Source organism: Alligator sinensis, unplaced genomic scaffold, assembly GCF_000455745.1.
Source record: "Alligator sinensis unplaced genomic scaffold, ASM45574v1 scaffold169_1, whole genome shotgun sequence".
NCBI lineage: Eukaryota > Metazoa > Chordata > Crocodylia > Alligatoridae > Alligator > Alligator sinensis.
The window spans coordinates 2,539,055-2,560,937 of record NW_005841924.1 but is presented as its reverse complement, the minus strand read 5'-3'; the positions used below and the strand labels follow the sequence as shown (position 1 = coordinate 2,560,937).

Sequence of the window (21,883 nt, the reverse complement as noted above, 5' to 3'; positions counted from 1 at the left end):
GGACCCGCGGGCAGCCCCCGCCCTCCGCGGCGCCGCTTCGCACGGCCTCAGTCCGCGCGCGTCTGGGCCCCCCGTGTGCCCGTGAACCTGCCGCGTGTGAAACCCGCCGGCCCCCTCCCGAGCCCAAGCGGGGGGGATTTGGTCGGGTACGACTCCTGCCCCCCCCCCACCCAAAGCCCGTCCCTGCAGACGTGGCGCTAAGGGAAGGGAGTTTCGCTTGCCGCGTGCACCTGCGATCGCCATAGTGCTGAGAGCCTGGCAAGGGACAGACGTGTCCCTGCCAGTGGCAAAAAGGTCGGGGGGGAAGCAACCCTCAAAACAGGGGGAAAAAATCCTCCTGTTTACCGCTGCAACTAGGAAGCGCATTTCAGCCTGCGCCTTGTAATGAAGTACTGCATGTCAGAGCCAGGCGCTCCTTATATTATTAACATGACAATGCATTTCATAGTAACGTGTTGGGAACAGCCCCCTCCCCACTATCAACACCACCCCCTTGCGCCCTGCTTGGATCGGCCTCCAGCTCCTCCAGGAAAGCCGCTTTTTCCACGGGGAAGTCCTATTCTCTTTCCAGTGCCAGGGGAAAACTATTCTATTCAAATTTCCAGCTCATAGTAGTAACGGGTAGAGGAAGAGTGGCTCTTTCCAGGCAAAGGTTGCTCAGTGCTACAGATCAGGTAGGAAATTATACAGTGATCCTGAAGATCAAAAATGCTCGTTCTTAAAAACCTGTTAAATAAGAATGTACAAGGTCATACCTCCTTTGAAAACCATATGCCAAACACATCAGGCCCAACTAACTTCAACACATTGCTCCTGACTTTCTCTGATTGCTGCCATACAGGATTTGAGGTTCCACTGGCTTATTTTTAAAAAATGTTAATCTGCAAACATTTACAGAAGAAGGCAATCCCCCAGTGTCAACATACAATGGCTTAAATTGTTAAGTAAATATATGCACATAAATTGCAAATAATAAACTATTTAAGTGGAATGTAAGACAATAGCCCTAGTTTATATTTAGGCCTTCCACTTCCACTTTCATTTTTAACTTCCAACAGAATGAAACTGCTTCTCTTCTGCATTATCATTTCTTTCAAATCAGATTACTTTTCCACGTCATACATAACCTTTGTATGTAAGGTTATGTATGACCTTACATACAAAGGTTATATGTAAGGTGGAAAGGTTATATGAAAGCCTGGAAAGGTTATATGAAAGCTTTTCAAGGCTTTTTGTCTTGAAAAGCTCTGAGTGCATTGCACACCCCAAAAATATTATTTTCTACTCAAATATATCAGTTCATATAACTAAAGAAAACTCAGATTCTGGAATTGTTCAACCTGAGTTGAAAACACTCTTGTCATGGAAAATATGCAGCTGATATTTAGAAAGGTTTTCCTGTAATTAACTCCCCCTTGAGGATTTTAAGTTAGCAGCAGTAAAATTACCAACAGTATTCTAATACACACCACATGCACTAGCATTTAGTGGCTTTAAACAGTATACTGTTTAATAATTTATTTTAAAATGAGGACAAAACTATTCCAACTACAAAACAGGATAATGAATATGTTCATAAATGCTGGGAGATTTTATCTTTAGTTTTATAAACCATGTCTGCATTGCATATATTATTCTCCATTTACAGGAAAATGTCAGATATTGTCACTCTCTGGTACATCAGGACATCAGTGAAATAAAGGCAGAATACACCAAAGGTCTCATTTCAAACTCAAACTAAACCTGTTGCTTATTTAAGATTTAATTTGAAGGCCAAGATCTGTCTGTATGACTTTTAGACTCAAAACAAGTTATTACTAGTCAACCTACAAGTATTTTCTGCAGTCTCTCTCTCTGTCGTTATGAAAAATAAAATCAACCTAATGCTTGCCATGGCAAGGTGATTGAAGACCTAGAAAGTAACTCCTCCTACCATCCTCTTTTTACCAAACATTCAGATATAATTTTTGTATTAATATGAATACTCCTAACGCATTTTGCTTTAATATTTTCTTCAAACTAAACATGTGAGGCTACTGGTTATTTTAGCTAGAGTTTGTGAACGTTTTAACTTCTGGAATTTCCTTGTATCTATTAGCAGGCATTTGCAGTCCCCTCCTGTATATAAATACAAGTATACATGCATATACTTATGTGCACATGCTTGGGTATGCATCTACAAACAAATAAATGGTAGTTCCTGGAGGGCAGAATGTGACATTATTTTGAAGTATCATCTGTTGGCACACTGCACCACTGAATTCAAGACTAATGTGCGTGCACAGATATACATGCACAAAAGCACTTGTACAAGTGCAGATGTATTTTATTTCAAGAGATAAAGCCACACAGATGCATCTAATTTATACACATGTATAAACAAACCCATCTAGTTCTTTGTAAGTATACATGTGTTCGTGTGTGTGCGTGAGAGCATATCCATAGATATATGTAGCTTACACATACCTACATGTGCATGCACATTCATGCCATCAATTTAGCAAAATGCTAACAGATGACACTTCAAAAGTATTAAAAATTTTCTGCGTTCCAGTAGCTAGTATTCTCTCATGTAAAAAGTGTTTAGGGAAAAACACAATTTACTCTTGTAAATCTGTTTAGAAGTATGAAAGAAACACATTTTACAAAGTGAATTTAGTCTATTGCAGGACTGTGCAACCCTAACCCTTGCATTTCATGATAAGGCCTAAGCCACTTGCCCCTGATCCCAAAGACTACACTCATGTTAACTCTTTTCAGAATCAGGACCCTAACACTGTACGCTCTTGGAAGCATGATTCACATCTTGTACGGGATATGGGCACCATATATATCTAGTATCAGGTTTTAAAAATACATACTGCTCCCACTATGGTCAAAGGCCCTTATCCTTCAAGGAACTCTATGCAAGGAGCCCACTGTGATTACACGGAATCTTACTAATTTTAATGAAGCAGAGCCTCATTGCAGAACTGGGAACTAAGTCCCAATGTATCCTGCATAACTGACAAAAGTATACCTTTCCATACAATAAGAGGGTTTTTATTTTAAACTCTTTATATATTTGTAGTTTAAGAATAATGAATAGTTTAAGAAATCAGTTTGATAAATAATTAGAAAGCATCATATAGCCAATAGTATGTTACCAATATGTTGATCTGATAAATTAAGTGAAAGGAAGAAGGAAGGAAATATTGAATTTTAAAATCTTTAATCTGACAATGTTCATTTAAACTAATTTTTAAACTCTCATAATAATTAAAAACATATTTCTTCCTTCTTTCATTCACTAACACCCCACCTGGTTAAATGAAACATTTGAAGAAACAATATTTTAAAATGATTTTTTTCCACTCCATATTAGGTAATGAAAATTGACTAGCTAATTGCACTTTTTGTCCATGGTCATAAACCCATACAATCTGAAATATATTTCAATTGAAAGCACCATAGAAGCATGGTTTAATCTGAACAGAACATATTTTTAATTAAATGTTTGAAAATATTTAAAATCATTTTCTTTTAGAAAGATTTTGAAATAATTCATTTCAAAAAGATTTTTGAGGCTCAACTTTAAAATATTCATATATGTCTGATGCTGTTAATTTCCACAAAGGAAATTCACTTTCTATACCCATTATTTATTATTGTAGGATACTTTGTAGTCAAATTCTAAAGCAAGATAAAAATATTTAATCCTCCCTCTTAGAGCACCCCCTCTTTCCCCGCCCCTTCCCCCACTCCCCCCCACACACACAGTTCTAAGACTGACTTTTATAAATAACCATATTGGAGGTTCTCTTTTTCTTTGAAAAATTACCTAAAGCCCTTTTTCCCAAGCAAGTTAATGTGAACTTGGGAAGGGCAATTAAATTGTCAGAATTAAAAAATTTGTTTTTAACTAGAAGGTAGCCAGAAGTATAGTCATGGGGCTGGTATTGATTGTCTGAACAGAGAACATTAGTCTTCAGGTATTTACTCTGCCACCTCTGCACCAGAGGCTCTCCTTCAAATCAAATCAATCCCTGGAAAAAGATGGGTTCTTGCTTTTAAAACATATAACTGGGCTGCAAGAGAGCTGCTTTTCGTTGCTGTTGCTCTCTGCAGGCTTTACTGTACGGTGTCTAGGCTTCCGATCATTTTTTAATCTTTTTCACTATTTCAGATTGTAAGCTTTCTGCAGCAGGGCCTACATTTGATTGTATTTGCTAAGCCTAGCAGTATCAAAATCTAAACAGCATATAAAGCCTCTCTTAACAGTGAAATGGTTGCTGAAAATAAAATGTTTTCAGATATGTTTAATGCAGTACTTTCTTTTTTTATTCTTTATACTTAAAGACTTGTGTTTCACAAACTCATCTGTTGACAAAATCCCTTATGTCTGACGTCAGAGTAGGCTCATGTTGAAAAATAAGTTTTAAAAAGGTGGGGGAAATCTCTTTAAAAAGTCTATTTGCTTCAAAGTAGTGCATATTTAATTGAAATAGAATGTTTCATGATAAATTATTAATGACACCCCATAGAACACAAGTTCTATTCCATTGAGAATTCCAGTGACATCTGAACCCATGAGAACCAAGCCTCAAAGACTGGTCACCAGAATCTCAAAGGATGGAATTTTCAAATCCAAAATTGTTTTATATTTTTCTTTGTTATTATAATATAAAATGTTTCTATATTTGTATTGAGAGGGCTGTTTTCTTGCATTAATTCAGAGGGCTATATTAATACACTACTATTTTAAATAGGGGACCGCTGTATCTTTTCCTAAATTGACCCACTTAATTTGTATTTGCATCTTGTGACATCTTCCTTTTAACTTCTTAAATATGTTATGATTATGTTCCTGGTCATACTACTGCTTGCTGTTTTTGATCACCCATTTCTGACCTTCTCAGAGAAGAAATGTCAGGACATAACCTAAATATTGTGCTTCTCATCAATACTAATAACCTCCTTAATCTGCCTACTTTTATGTACATTTTTAGAAACCACATAGATGGGTAAATGGATTGTGTCTAGTTTATGCTCAAACCCTACATTTAAGAGACTGAAATGATAACAATTTAAGTGGAAATGAGTAATGATAGCAATAAGTATTAAAATTAAAATGGAATTCGGGTTATTGAAAAATGGCCCATTTATTGGAGAGATGAGTAACTATTTTAGTCTGTTTGTTCATAAAGAAAGGATTGTGTGTTCAGATAAATATATCCTCTCAATATCTGGCAGTTAAAATACAAAAAAAAATATGCATCATTGTTATATATTGATAAGCAAAAGTATAGAAAGTTTGGAAGAAAAGCTATCCCTTTTAAGATGCAACATAATAAATATGAGAAGAACTCATAACATCTGTGACAAGATCTATTTTATGGAGACTGCATGTAATTTTAAAGGAGGCAGTTCCTCTTAATGTAAGGATCATTAGCCAAGAGACATCTTATGCCCTTGAAACCTACCCTGTAGAAACAACACTCAAAATTAACAACAAGCCCCACAGCAGAAATGGCCTAATTAATTCTACATCTTGTTCCTCCTTCTATAGGAAAAGATGTAGGGCTTTGGGACCATTATTGCTTTTAGATCACTTTATTGACTATTCTCTGTATGGTCATTTATTTTAAAGGACTGATGTCACATTTGGCATTATATCTGCTGACATATTGTAGACATTTTCTTCCAGAAATGGCTCTTTAAGGCTGAGTGCAAGAGGTTAAGATGTTTAGCTGAGGCCAAACTTTAAGATGATAATGCTCTTCTAGAACCACAACAATAGATTTATGGATTTAAAACTAGTGTTAAAAGTGTATATAAAAGGTGTGTAAAATACATATTGAATTTGTAAATTTAAAAAAAGAGCAGGTTTGCTAAATAATTTAAATTAAATAATTATTTCATTAAAAATACTTCCGTTGTTATGAGTATTCAGCATTAACTGAAACCATATTAACTAACGCTGAGGTTTTTTTCACTTTATCAATGCACCTTAATTAGCAAAGTCCACTATACATGTAAATGTATGACTGAACTAAAATTATAAGCCCAATGGAACAATTAATTGCCTTGCTTATTTCATTTCCTTTAGTTTATCAAAGAGCTTTTAAAGCTGTTACTAAAACTGGAATTTTAGAGATGAACATCTGAATGGAAATGGATATGCACATATTGAGACCCCTCTGCTAATAAGATGTGAAATACATACATATGAACAGATTAAAATACTGTTTTCCTTGTCAAGGCATCACTAGTATTACTTACCAATTGCTGTTTGGACTATGTCTTGCATTTTACCGTTTGTTAGTCTGACTCCCTTGCTTAATTCTCATATTAAAATTTAGGAGGTAAAAACACAAGCATGCCTAGAAATGTATTTAGCTTTATAAATGCTTTCCTTTTTACACTAAAGCTAATTAAAGTAATTGGTAGGGATTTCTCAAAGGGAAATATTTACTATTCAACTTGCTAAAACATAAATAAGTAATTTACCACAAAAAACATGTCCAGGGATTAGTGGAAAAATTGCATCCACCTTTGCTCTTTAGTAATGAGAACTGTATGCGTAATCATTATATGTCTGACATACACGCACACAGGTTCTATTAAGATATAATTAAGAAGAGATTTAACAGATACTAACATTGTTTATGAAAAATAGCGGTCAATTTATCTTTGTGCTGAACATGTTTGAAAGCAATGACAAGCCTTTGGAACGTGGAGCAATTTTACAGTGTCTAGTAGGAATGTAGGTCTAGTCTTCATTGCCATGTACTATACCTGCTGCTATTGGCAAGAAGCGGTTTTTACACTGACCATGTTCTATGGCTGCTTTTAGTGTCGCTTCAGGATGTGTCGATCCAAGGGGGTTACACACAAATCGTCGCCGGCGCCGCAAGTCATCTTCCCAGTAGTCAAGGCGCCAGAACTCACGAGGACGACTACAATGAAACAGAGGAGCCACATATGTTAGCAATTATCAAACAGCATGGTAGCACTGAATTTCTGCATAAAGCACTCCTTGTTTGCTCTGCCTCCTTTTTTTCCCCCCTTAATCTCCCCCCTTTCTGCAATCTTTTACTTAGGTATGTCCTTGAAAATAACAATATCACCTTCCAGTCTAAGGAACTCCTTTCCCTTTTTTCTTGGAAGGTGAAATGAGCACTAAATACATCATTTTGAAATGAATTGCTGACAGTGTGATCAGTTTCCCCACACTCTAGTGGCATGTGCTCCGATTTCAGCCTCATTTCAGCCTCAGCAGGGCACCTTTCTCAGTGACTGCATTTATAAACCAGAATAGGGAAAAGGCTATTATAAATATGGTATAGCATTACCTATATTAATCAAAGTCTGTCCCCCTTCATTTTTCTTCCTAATTTGTGCCTTTTTGCACAAGGTCAGTAAATCATACCATGAATTCTTGGTCCAGAAAGTGTTAACTTTAATGAATACCTCAGTTACATGGTTATGTATGTGATAATAAAATATTACTCTGTTTAGATGTGCAGGAATTTAATTAAAATAATCTCTTAAAATATTCATTACATTTAGCCCCTGAGGCTTAGAACAACACAAGAAACTGCATTTCTTTTCCATTTACTGTTTTTAAATAAACCATTCCAGGAGAGTGAAACAGCAATCTATTTTCAAGCAAATCAGATTGGATTTCTGTTTTATGTAGTCATGTTTTTACATTTAATTAAAAACTACATGTTATGATGTGCAATAATTGGTATATTGAAGGCATACTTTTAAAAACTCCATCTAGAAAAGGTTATATAAAATTCATTATTTCCCATTGCCTGCTCCAAATATACGTAGATCTTTTTAATATGGTCATATATAAATGCCAGTTACTATCTTGTTAGATGATCATGAATGAGTGCCATTGTAAACTAATATTTTAGCCAAGCCAATGTACAAAAATACGAATTTCCAATACAGCAAAATAAATAAATACATACATACATACATACTTTTTAAAAAAATGCCTACAGCACAAACGATCACTATACATCTACAGCCTGAAAACCTGTATGCCCCACCTGCAAAATACTAATTTTGTTTCTTAATATAACTAACTTCTGCTGGAACAATAAACAGAAAACATAAGCTAATAAACGGTGTACTCATCAACAGTAACAGATGAATAGCCTGGATAATTCACAGATCAAAATGTTAAAAACAAGGTACCCATATTCTCTTAATTCTGAAGATTAAATCTAAATGAAGCTAGGAATTTTTTGTTAAAATCAAAGTTAAAAGATAAATCAAGCTTTCTAACAAAAATAAGTGAAGTACTAAATTCCACTGTACAAAGATGGCCTCTAACGTGAATGTTAAAACTCAAGATTTTTATTAATTATTAAAAATAATAGATTGCGTGAAATTGAGGCACACCCTTTTATTTATTTGCATAAAATTCCTATTCCTGGAAAAGAACATTCATCTCTTTTATTGTCCCAACTTGTCACTTTTGAAAAATACTGATTAGTATCTCTTTTCATTGAAATACCTTGCTCTATTTTTATATTCTATATGAGGCATTTGAACGATGCCAAGATTTGACCTATTTCGATTATAAAAGCAAAGTATTATAGAATAATTAAACAGAGCAAGATTTTTATAATCCTGGGAAGACCTACATTTAGTCAAAGCTCGATTAATAACTTAAAATTCTCCATTGGCAATTATAGAAAAAAGGCAGAACACAGCTGGCTACGTGCATGCCTTTGATAGTCGTAGAGCATGGATAGGCACTTCATCATTCTGCCTTCCTACATTTATCTGTTAAAATTATTATCAAATATCAGCCAGGATGCAGTCGTGAATCACAGACTGTTTCTCGTCTTCAGGGGAATGATACAATGAGGGCCTATTCATCAGTATGGCAATCGGCACAAGTAATTAGTTCCCTAGACTGAGATCTCCTACAAAGCTTATTTCAGTCAGCACCACAAACATATGACAATGAAAAGCTAATGGAAGCTGCTAAAATTTGTTAACCTCTTCTGCCATCAATCCTTCTGGTATTTTGTGCTACAGTATTATGTAAAGATGTTAAATTATTAATTTGTCATCCATTTATCTCTCTGCACTTTTGATGGAATTAAGTGATGCCACTCTTCTTAATAACAATTAAAATTTATAAGAGATGTTAAGCAACTATGCTCAAATTATTAGAAAAATTAGAGAGAACAATGGATTCCAGCATAAAGTATTATTCTGGGCCATAATTCAATATATTCTTAGCATTTTATTTTCAATTCAGTAAAAGAAATTTGTATAAAATACCATGCCCCTCATAGCCATATTGCTTATTCACGAATAACCACATGTAAACTACTAGTTTTGTTTATTTGGGGATTAACGCCTGAGACAACCAAGTATATAGCAAAAAGAAAATCTACCCCTTTCCTAGAAAATAACCTACTGAGCAGTGCACAGAAATGAAGCATTAGCCTCTAGGGTAATCTTTAATTGTGAGCCTGTTCTAAGAGCAGATCGCTGGGACATTTATGCACTTTAATATCAATATAATCCACATTTACTAACCTAAATTTGATAAAATTTATCAAATTACTACTGAAATCAGTTAAAAAATACAAAGTGCTACATTATCAAACCTCTATACCTTTGAGGTAGAGTTGACACTGCAGCAAGGGGGAGACAGATAAAAATATCGTTTAGCTGTCAAATTTTGACTGATAGTATCAGACTGTTGTAGGAGCACCATTTTATGATGCAAACTACTAAGAAATTGGATTGTGAAAACACTCTACTGCCCTCTACTAACTGGATGTCTGACTAGACAAATTTCTGACCCTATTTGAAGGTTGCCATATGGGCTGAAGGTGCTATATGGACTGGATCAATGAACATAAGTAGTCAATTAGCCTAAGTGCATGTGTAACATGCATTCCTGTCTACTTCTCATGGGACCGAGAAGGGTTTATGAATTGTCAGTTATATGATTTGCGTGAGTTGGGGCCCCACTAACATGGCCCAGAGTGGATCCTTAGTAATGGTATTGAATGTACAAAGACAACCACTTCCAATTAAATATTTTCTCAGAGTATTTCTTTATTGTTTTCCAAGAATTCCCCAAGCTTGTAGGCTCAAATTTAAGCCTGTTCACCTTATTTTCATGCAACTGCTAATGACACAATGGTACTTATAAACAGCTAAAAATAAAAGTTGGGATTCTAGGGCTTTAAAACCTAAGATAAGCAGATATTGTAGTCTGCTTTAGATCCCTGATCTTATTTATTCATCTATCTAATTTTATCTGGATTAAGCCTTGTAGAATAAAACCTTCAGACTAAACTTTACACTATAAAGCTTTGCTAAATAGGATTAAAACCAGCTCCACTCACAACCTAGATTATAAAATTTAGCTAGATTGAAATAGTTCATAAATGTAGAGAACACATTACATACTTATAGTTACATTTACACTCGTTTAAAGGAAAGTTAGATTAACATCACATAAATTGAGATAGATTTAAACCACTTCTTAGAACCACAGCTGCTGGCATTCATTCATTTAAAGGCGCAATAGGGTTTGATCCCCGATTCCAACAATCATGCTTCCTGTCATGCCATAAAAATGTGATAGGAGGTGCAATTGTGGAATCAGTGATCAGATTGCAATGGCATCATTACGACTTGCCATTACAGGGGGAGCCCGCGATCATAATCCTGAACTCCCCCTGCACTGGAAAATTGAAAGAGGGGTGCCTGAAGGTCCAGCCTGGCTGATAATCAACTGTTTGTCAGCTGGCCACTGAGACTTTAGAGAGGACTCGAACAAGCTCTGGTACATTTGAATCCTTAGTGCAGTCCAGGGGATGGAGCTGACAATCAGTTGATTGTTGGTCCCAGCTGGGAAAGCCCCAGGTCTGGTTTGAGAATGGGCCTGTTTCATCCAGGACAACAATCAGCAGATTGTCAGAACTCCATGCCCTGAACCTCTGGCCAGGTTGCCAGGCACAGGGAATCCGAGGTTCCCAGTGAGGTGATGTGGAGCCAAAGGGCCCTGGGAACTAAAGTGGATGTGCAGGTGGGGGTCCCTGATGTTGGGCTCACAGCATCCCCTCATGTGCCTCGGGGGAATCAGACAAAAATACTAGGTCCAGGACCCAATGCTGCCCCCAGACTGATCCCACTTATTGGACTGTATCCCAGGCCCTGGTGTTGCCCCATGCTGGATCCCTATGCTCAGCTGAGTGTTAGATTCTGTCATGGCTCAGCCCCACATGCCACACATTCAACTTAAAATGTAACTCAAACGAGCCACATTATACATGGAACAACCTTATGTCTCATTTGCTATATTATTATACCATAAATTGGCTTCAGTATGTGGCTAGTTTACTATTTATAATGCATTTAACACCTTCATGCTGCCTTATATATAACATGTGCCAGGGCCCAGAGTGAGATAGTTTTTAAACTTTGCTAAATAGCCCTCAGGTAAACATTAGACTAAGATCTTAGTAGTTTCAAATTCCTACATTGTATATTTAACATGAATACATTTTTTAAATCCAAAACCGTATTGGTCCAAAGGCAGTCTAATGGAAATGGAACAACTATTGTCCCGTCTGCAGATTGTGACACTACGACAGTAGACTCACGATTGGACTTCTTGATCCAGAGTGGGCCCAAGGCTTCTTTGCAGAAGCCAAGTATAAACTGCTTGCTAGCTGGTAGTTATATCTCTGGCCAGGTATTAGCTGTAAATCCAAAGACTCCTGTGAGAACACCCTGCTTGTGCTCAGAGTGCCCTAGCACAGAGTGATTATGCCTCAGGACACAGGAGAGAGCTGAATAGATGAAGAGAGTTTGGGCTGCAGCAGGAGTTCTGGCAGCACAAGGAACAGGCTGCAGAGTATTTCCAAAAAGTAATTAAAAGAAAAACAAAAACAAAAAAATCAAAGCCAACAAGAACCTACACATAAAACTATTCCGTAAACAAAGAGGAAGAGAACAAGACAACCCCCACCTTCCCCAAAAGTTCAACAGAATGCAGGTAGAAAACAAGCAGTGGGGTAGAGGTTGCCCACTTTGTTGCACTGAGTTCTATACACATGATTACCTTCCCAGAGGAGACATGGCATATGTTGGCAAACATTACAAGGAACTTCTGGCACCTGGGGCTACGTAGGGTCTGACTGCAGACCAAGACAGCTAAACTGGAGCAGAAAAGGGAGGTAGAGTGGTATGCAGATGAAGACCTTTTGGGACATAACAGGTCAGTCCCCAAGTGGTACCATGAAGTACGCAGGTCACAAGATACGAGACAGCAAGCTGGAGAGGAAGAAAAAGTTTCCACATCTGACCCAGTCTCCAGATGAAGTTCCAGTATCCCCTTACACTGAGGATATCCCTTGGGGGGAAGGAACCCTAGTGTATAGATGGAAGGCTTTAGTAGTGGAGGATTTGATTATTAGGAATATGAGATAGTTTTGTCTGCCATGTTAAGGGGGATTGCATGGTGACTTGCCTGCCAGGACCTCATAAGGCCAGCTTGCTAGGAGTATTGGGGAGGAGAGTGCACCAACTGTTCGCCAGCTGTGCACCAACTATAGGAAGTGCTAGAGAGAGGTCTTGGAAGCAAAACTTAAGTTTGGAAGGAAGAAACTAAAGGCCATGGAACGTCACTCAGGTACTCAGGGCATTTTCTGGAATGCTTCAGTACCACATGCTGGCCCAGGAAAGCAGAACTGCAGAGTTTCTATATGTGAAATGTATAGAGAGGAGGAGTTCAGCTTTGTTTAAGACTGGGGATCCTTATGGGAAAGGAGGGATAAGCTGCACTTAAGGCAAAAGGGTACCAGAGTGCTGGCACAGTCATAAAAAAGAGAAGAAGTCTTTAAATTGAAAGCTGGGGGAAGCCTACAAGTAAGCACATGATACAGACTGACACATCATTTAGGGATAAAGTCATAATAATGCTAGATTCTCTCAAGAGGATAGGAAAAAAGGGTGATAGAGCTCACATAAGGCAGGAGGGGCAACCAGACTAAGCATTCCCAACTCAACAGGGCACATAAAAGTAGGCAGCCAGAAGTCTAAAAACTAAAAGGTGGGTGAACAAGGGTGTCTGGCATTCAATAATAATATTGATATAATTGGCACCTCTGAAACCTGGCTGAAAAAGGAAAATCAATCGGACACTAATTCTAGATTACAAACTAGATTTAGTAGATCATTATCAGTGGGATAGTAGGATTTTATGTAAGATATAAAATTGAATAAAACAGGCTAGAAATCTTACCTGATAAAAGAGGTACCACACAATCTCTATGGGCAGAAATTCAGTGTCTAAATAAGAAGAGTTTACTTATGAGGTTATCCTACCTTCAGAGGCCTAGGAAGCTCTAATTCTAAGATTTCAAGCCCTAGAACATTTAATACCACCTAAGGGATCTATTATCCATGAATCTGCCCAGTCTTCTCTTGAACCTGACTAAATTGTAAGCCACTACAACAGGGGTTGACCAACCCCAGGCATATGTGCCTGAGCATGTCATGTGAAGGCATTTTGATTGATATGCATGCCTCAGGGTGAATGATGAGGAAGGGGGCAGGGCTGCATTGCTACAACAAGGATCGGGCCCCTCACAGCTCCCCTGCAATCTGCCCTAAGGCAGGCATGCACCTGCTGCTGGCAATGAGTTGAGCTGGGGCTCCATGGACCCCAGTGCAGTTGCAAGCAGTCCAAACTCCATGGTGGGTGGCAGGGGCCTGCCCAGAGTGCAGGCTGGCTGCAGCAGGCTGCTGAGAGGCTGCAAACAGCTGCCCAAGGGTCTGCAGAGCCCCAGCCTGAATCACTGCTGGCGGCAGGTGCACCTGTGCCTCAGGGCCTGATTCCTGTGGCAGCAGAGCAGCTCCAGCCCCTTCCCTGCCTTCTGCCCTGACTCGTGTGTGCACCCGCTGCTAGCAACAAACTGGACCGGGGCTCCAGGGACACAGTGCAGCTGGTTGCAGCCTCTAGGAAGACCCTTCCCACCCACCCCAGAGCCCATATTGTTCACAACAGGTGGTGGGGAGGCTGCCAGCAACTGCACCAGGCTCTGTGGAGCCCCAGCCAGGCTTGCTGCCAGTGGCAGGTAAACACATGCCTCCAGCAGAGAGCGGGGAAGGGACTGAGGCTGCACTGTCACAACAAGGATTGGGCCTCCCCCACCATCTGCCCCTGGCACTCCAACATATTAGAAGTCAAGGTTGGGGTGTTTTTGGCACTCTGCCCAAAAATGTTAACCCCTGCTGTACAACATCTTGTGGCAATGAGTTCCACAGATTAATTTCATGCTATGGGAAAAAAAATTCTTTTGTTTGATTGTTTAAAAACATCTACCTAATAAGTTCATTGCATGTCCCTTATTTCTAGCACTGAGAGACAGTAGTATGCCCTTATTTATTTTCTCCAGAAAATTCACCATATTATCCCCCCAGTCATCTTTTGTCTAAGCTGAAAAATCACTGTCTGTTTAGTCTCTCTTCGCTCACAGGCCTCTCCATACTCCCTGAGCATCCATGTTGTCCTTTCCTATACCTTTTCTATCTCCACTATGTCATGGCGAGTTGGAACAAAACTGCATTCTGTGTTCAAGGTATGGGTGTATCATCAATTTATGCAGTGCCTTGAAGATGTATTCTGTGTTTTCATTCCTGTTCTCAATTGTTAACATTCTACTTGCCTTTTTTCGCTGCTAACTGCTTGCTTTTTGACTGGCTGATGTTCTCAGACAACTATCCACAATACTTCCAAGATCCCTTTGTTGTACAGCAACAGCTAGTATAGAGCCTGCCCATCATATTTGTGCATCTCAGGTAATGTTTTCTCATGAGTTTCATTTTGCACTTACCAATGTTGAACTTCATCTGCCATTTTGTTACCCCTTCACTCTTACCACCCTCCATGGAGAGAACGGACTATTTATACCTACCTACTCTTTGTCTCTTTATACCTATTCAGTGTCTACACACTGCCACTGTGAGATACCAGAGACTAGGCTAGATGGACCTGTGGTCTGACCTGGTATGTTATCTCTAACATTCTTAAGAAGAAATAAAAGCAACTAATATAAATTACATAATTACATCGCAAAACATAGTTCTTTTCCCATGCACCTTGGTTCATAGAAAGCATTCAAGCTCAATTTCCAACAGATAACTCATTTCACAAACAAAATATCAAGAAACCTATTTACTCTTATAATTCAAATGACTACAAAAACGATAAGGACATCCATGAATGACTGGTACCTCCTGCGACTGAGGGGGCACCATGGTGGTGAGCAGGTACTGCCCACAGCTGCCATTGCCGGGGTTGGGGGGGGCAGTGCAGGTAGCGACCACCCACAGAAGCCACCAACAGCTTTGGCAACAGCCAATCTTGGGGCGGAGGGGCACATGCCCCCCCAATGCATCGCCTATGAGCACATCCCCAGAGCATACTAACTACCCTGGTAGTTTTGTTGCAGTGTTGTAACACTGCAGTCCTAGATTTTAGAATCATCTTAAAGTTCTCATGCCTGATGAGAGACTGAAATCAAATGCAAGTGACATGGGGATGGTGGCAATGAGCATGTCATACAACTGTTGGACAATTACTTCTTACTATCTTATCTACTTGAAACTCACCATTACAGACATAGGAAAGGGGCAGTAGCTACTGCTGTATAGACAGAAAATGGCCAACATATTTGAAGCCCAATGTAGCACACAGAAACCCACATCTGATGCTTTAGAATAGAGGAGGATAAGAAATAACAAGCAACATGAAAAGGGAGAAACAGCAAAGAAGAATTGTAAATCATTATAGAAGCAATCTCCTAACATATTGGACTACTAGATCACTGTATTGCTCTCTTGAATTCAGACATCTGGCTAGTTTCAAAGGCAAGAAAATGCACCTTACAAGAAGGATAATTGTAACACATTTAAAGGCAGATGGAAACTAGAGTGTAGTTATCTTAATAAACCATGCTATAATGAAGACAGACCAGTCTGGAGCTCATTTCACAAGATGCTGTTCAAAAAAAATATTTCTTTCTCCTTGGGTTAATGGTAACATATATCATGAAGGTATGAAACATTTGTTTGCTCCTAGTCATTTGTTTGTATTAATGATGTATGCTCTTAGCTATGAAAACGGAAGCCACTACTTTTTCAGAGAACTGGTTCACAGATGTTGTGGCTCCTCTACAGTATCTCACCCACATACCCCAAATCTACATAGAAGCAACAATTAAAAAAAAAAAAAAATCAGTGACCTACTTAAATGGAGCTGTACTTGTAGAAGTACATAGGTAACTAAATCTCCAGGCTCAATCAAGCCTAGGTTCCTCTGTTAAGCCTACCAACAAGACTGCTAACTAACACCCGTAACACACAATTTGAGTGATGTAGATGCTTGTTCCCTGAGAAAGAAATTAAGAAACTTAGTTCAAAGACCATTAACCAACTACAGTGGCAACAATAGGTGGTTACCCATAACTTGCTATGGATTTGAAATGAAGGTCTAGAGATGAAAGGCTTTATCTTCCCATTACCACCCAAAGAACTAATAAGACTACTGGTCTCAACTTAGTCTTCGGAGGTGTTGTAGGTGAGCTATTATCAGTTCTACAGCTGGTGATCAGTTGATACAGTAGAAACTACTGATAATTTTGTACAACATACACTTATTAAAAATGTTCTGAAAATAAATAAGAGAAGTGTCCTGTCTTAATGAAAAGTTTAATACTCGTCTGGATTATTTTGCTTCTTCTCAATTAAAGTTTCTTCCCCTACTACCTAGCTAACTTGCTGCTGTGAAAAACAGTTTAAAAATTCAAGCCAGACATTAGCTACTAACTGAATAAATGGTTTCCCCTCAAAAAGCAATAAACATTCACAGTTGATTGTCAATTGGAAGATAAAAGTGCTAAAGTTCTAGAAAGGTTTCACTTTCTGCATAAATCTTGATGAAATAATGCTATCGCATGATGCCCTGCAGTATGTTAGAAGAGAATGCTTTATCTCACAAACTGAAATACATTGTGTTTTCATGCAGATAGATATGGAGAATATTAATGAAAACCTCTAACGTTTACCAGCTATAAATAAAATGCAAGGTAGCTAAACAATCTTAATGAAAAAGAAAACATGTTTTCAAGGGGAAAATAAAAATATTTTTAAAGGGTTACATAATGGGTTTTTTTTAGGGATGCTTCACAAAGAATGGAAAACCAAGATGCACTGTGGCACATTAAAATGACTAACCATATTTCTATGTCCTGCTAATCTACATTATAGCTTTTGTGTATACCATGCTATATTATGCACCAAAACACAGATATAAAAATACCGAATATATATTTGTTGAGAAATAACATTTCCTCTTTGTTGAACCATGGTATTGAGAGCAAGCTCTGCTCCTAGCTCTACCCTGGATCACAGAACCAGAGGCAAAGTCAATCCCACATTCAGCATCAGTATGTTTGCCTTTAAAATTTCAAAATGAATAGGATTAATTATATTTGTGTAAAATGTTTTGAGATCCTTGATGAAAGGAGCCACTTTATGCTATTAGGGGTTGCCCCAATTAACTCTGAGTAGACAGACTTATTCCAGTATTCAGTCTAACCAAGGAGCTAATCGAGAAAAACTTCTTGCACAGACTTTTAATCTTTACAGTAATCAGTGCTATATTAGGAGCAGCTGGTATTTGTATTGATGGCCCCAGACCACTGAATGGATGTTTTCACATACTATTGATTGTACAGATGAATAATGCAATACATTAAGTTAGGATGAGGACTATTTACTCTTGAGTACTTGACCATGTAAACGTCATACTGTATTTATCTGAATCCAAGACAATTTCAAATTTAAGACAGTCTCTTAATAATTAGATTCTATATATGAGAAAATGATATATGTCTTATAATTTTCCAAGTTTAGAATCTATAGTGGAAGGTAGAATCTAATTATAGAATCTAATTATAATCACGCTTCCCCCTCCACACTCCTACGACTGCTGTAGAGGGGAAAGCAGCAGCAGGGGCAAGAAGCCAGACGCCTAACCCTTGCTCCCCTGTCCCTTGTCCCCCCACCCCTAACCCCTTGTGCCTGCCCTCTACCACTTGCCCCTCCCTGCTTGTGCCTACCTCCCACCCCCTGCCCCTGCCCCCCACCCCTGCTCCATCTGGCAACCTTCCCCCCACACCCCTTTTCCCCCATACCTATGCCTCATACTCCCTTACCTCCTACACCTGCTTTGCTCCAACTGTGGGGCAGTCAACACTAGTGGTGCCCCATGCCTGGCCCCAGCCCAGGCCAGCCAGGGAGAAATGGCAACAGCTCCTCTCCAGGCCAGGTCGGGGCTGGAAGGACTGGAGCTGGAGCACAAAGTAAGGGGAAAGAAGCAGCGGTGGAGTGGAGCAATGCGTAGGGAAGACATGGGATGTGGGGAAGGCCCAGGAATAGGCATGGTGGGGGTGGGCAGGCTGCCTCCAACCGCACAGTCTCCCCCACACTCCCTCAGCTGCAAGTCCCTTCTCCCCCCACCAAACAAGCCATTTGGGCCCAGGCAGGCAACAGCTCTGAACAAGTACTTGAATCCAAGATAAGGCTTTTTTTCTCGTGATTTGGGGGGGGCGGGGTGTACGGCAACAGGGACGGACCTCATCTTGGATTCAAGTAAATATTGTAATTTGACTTTATTCAGAACAGATTTTTTTTTGGAAAGGATTTTGCTTTCCTGTATTTTGCTGAGGCACCAAATATCCTTCTCATGTTAATTGTTCAACTCTTTCATCACTTGACTTATGATATCAAATCTCAGACATCACCATGTAGTCTTCCAACATTGGTAGGCTCTGAATTTCTAATGCAAAATGCAAGGGAGGGGAGGGATCTTTCACTCCTTTGTGTGTTGTAAAAACAAACAAACAAACAAAAAGGCAGGCCACCTATTAAAGAGCCACGGTCTTACATGACTGAAGAACTTCCAGGTTAAAAACAGTGCATTGTATGTACAATTTTCCATATTCACTTCCTTCGCTATTTATTAGCCAGCTGGTTGCCATCCACAGTCACAGCTTTTACTCAGCAGCAGCAGCAGCATTCTTTTAACTGCTGGCATCCCGAAGAACACCGACACATCAAAGAAGATGGGCTTATATGCAATATAATAGTAATCGTACTTTTTGCATCCAAAATCTTACACAATTTGATCATGCTAAATAAAGCAGTACGTTAAGAAGCAGCTAGTCTCAATTTTTTTTAGCAGTTTTTTAACATGTCTAACAAGAAAAATATAATTCATGGTTATTTTTTTCGAATCGGAGATGCTCAGATATGAAATAGCAGGTATATTGCAAGTTTGTAATAAGGTGCTGCCTAATGCCAGATGCTAGTAAATGGTCTTATATCTTTTCACAAGAACTGCAGCTTAACCAGATTTCTGATGCAAATGCTACACTCAGCTAAACACTAAAGTCTCAAACTGGTATTCATATTCAAAACAATGAAATGACTGGGTCTGAAACACTGCTGGTATAATTCACATGTGCACCCCCTACACCCACCCCCAGACTTATTTTGCATAAAAGATACTGTGAATTGAAAAACTAATATTTACAAAAAAATTCTCTTACAAGGAATGAATCTTCTAGCCTGGAGGTAGGTCAATGTGTTAGTTGCAGCCATAAAGGTCTTAACGGTAGCTGAAACTTCCAGTATTCTTTCATCCAAATTCCTCCCATTTATGTACCCTTAATGTGCAGCACTGTCACATCAAATACAATCCTGAAGTTTATAAAAACTATATACAAAAAAAAAACTTGCCAAAGTGGGAAAATTCCAGACTTAAGGGTTCTTGTTATGACAGACATAATTGTGGTTAATTCAAAGTGTTTGTTCCCACACAGAAGAAAAGTAGGATTAAGGAAATAGAATGAAATAAATAAATAGATCATATAAAATATTAAGAAAAGATCTGATGACCAAAAGAAGTCTTTGATGAAAAGCATGTATGTGTTTGGGGAAAATAAAAATCAAAGGGTGACCTCTTTGAAGATACTCTCGAAAATGCTCTTTTCTCGTCTCCTGACAGGATGTAGAGTTCCTGTTGAACGCCTTCTGAGCACTGAAAGCTGTCTTTATCAGTTTAATGATACACTTTCAAATTAATAGATTTAATTTTTCTTAAAATTATAATATGTGTTCTGGGATAGTTGTTCTTATCAGTATAAACAATGGACAAGGATTCTAACTTCCTGAATTATTGCCAACTTGTTCAGGAAAAAAAAAGACAAAAGTGTTGGACCTAGTCATAAAGAATCACTTGAATTCTGAAGGATGAGCAGTTTTAGATGAGTCTCATCTTGACTGACATGGTTAGAAACTCCTTTCTTACTAAAAAACTACTTTAAAGTTGAAGACTGGCCTGTTCTGGTAGTTGTGTTTTAAAAGTTAAAGAAAAGACTTTATGGTAGAAACTGCATTCATCAACTTATGTTTCTAGCACAGGCTAGTGAAATTAAAAGTATGATTTATGTGAAAAGGATGTAAATTGCTAACAGCCACAGATTCAAAGGGATGTTCTATCACAATGCTCCAAAAGCTTCCAGCTAGTAAGAGAAGCATCAAAAGGAAGACAGCCCTCAGGAATGAGATGCAAAAATGTAATACCAAGCTGCCCTTATTAGAAGGCACACTTGCAAGCTTCCAGTGCCATTGCTTGAACTAAAAAAAGACTGAAACCTTTGGTGAAGGTACCCAACAAAAATCTGAGAAAGGTTTTGGAAAGTCATGATTTGAAATTTCACGCCATCAAATTCCTCAGGATAAGAATGTACAAAATATAGCGGCAGATTTAAGGTGAAGGCTTTTCTGTTTTGAGGAACACAATGGATTTGAGTAAATGCTAAAATATCATCTCTCTCAAGTTCCATGAGGCCAGTAGTAATTTAAGTGGGTCACAGCATTTCACTGCATCTGGAACCTATAGGATCTTGGTGACACACAACTTGCAAGTCCAGTGTCAAGGATCTGTGTTGCCAGATTTCTTGCTAACTGGCAAGGAAAGGAAAGTACAAGTCCTGCAGTCTTTTTGGTGCCTGAAACAAAAGTTTTTTTCACCTGGAGGCAAACTGACCTTTGAGATTATATTGCACCAGTCAGATGCCAGAGGGACAGGAATGATTTAGCTGGATCCTAGAACAATTGAAGTAGTACTCACGAGTATACCTTCCATGCTCCTACTGAATTTGTCAGGCTGTTTACCTTCAAGTTAGCACATAACCTCTTTAGGTCATCAGACAAGAAATCATGTTCATCCACCAAAAAAGCTGTGATATACAAGCCAAGCCCTCAGATACCACCAAATTTACACTGAAGAGAACACCCGGGATTGCCACCTCACCAATCTTAAAAAGGCTTTCACCCAACAAGGACACTCCTCCAGAGAGACAGATTGCACATTTGAAAGAGTAACCCGGATACCACGTGAAGAACTGCTGCAGTACAGAAGAAAACCCCCCACAAATCGCACACTGCTGGTTATGACATATCACCCCTTCCTTGAACCTGTATGGAAAATCCTCAAACAATTGCAACCCATACTAGAAAGAGACCCTATTCTTAAAAAGATCTTCCCAGAGCCACCCAACCTAGCCTTCAAACAAGCACTGAACCTTGCTAACCTCATCACCAGAAGCAAACTTCCTCAAGCCCAGAACACACCAAAAGGATCCAGACCATGCCATGTCAAGAAATGCAAAACCTGCCAACACATCTCCACCACCCCCACTATTACTACACCCCACAACAGAGCCATCAGCATTCCTGGATCTTACAGCTGCACCTCCAGAAATGTAATATA

At 38.8% G+C, this 21,883-nt stretch overlaps 1 protein-coding gene across 1 annotated transcript in view; it reads right to left on the bottom strand.

Annotated features, from left to right (window-relative positions):
• LRBA (LPS responsive beige-like anchor protein) overlaps nt 1-21,883 on the bottom strand; it is a 621,066-nt gene that overhangs the window by 258,978 nt on the left and 340,205 nt on the right. Inside the window, 1 exon segment of the mRNA XM_025198536.1 lies at nt 6,814-6,938. Coding sequence (XP_025054321.1) covers nt 6,814-6,938 — 125 coding nt within the window.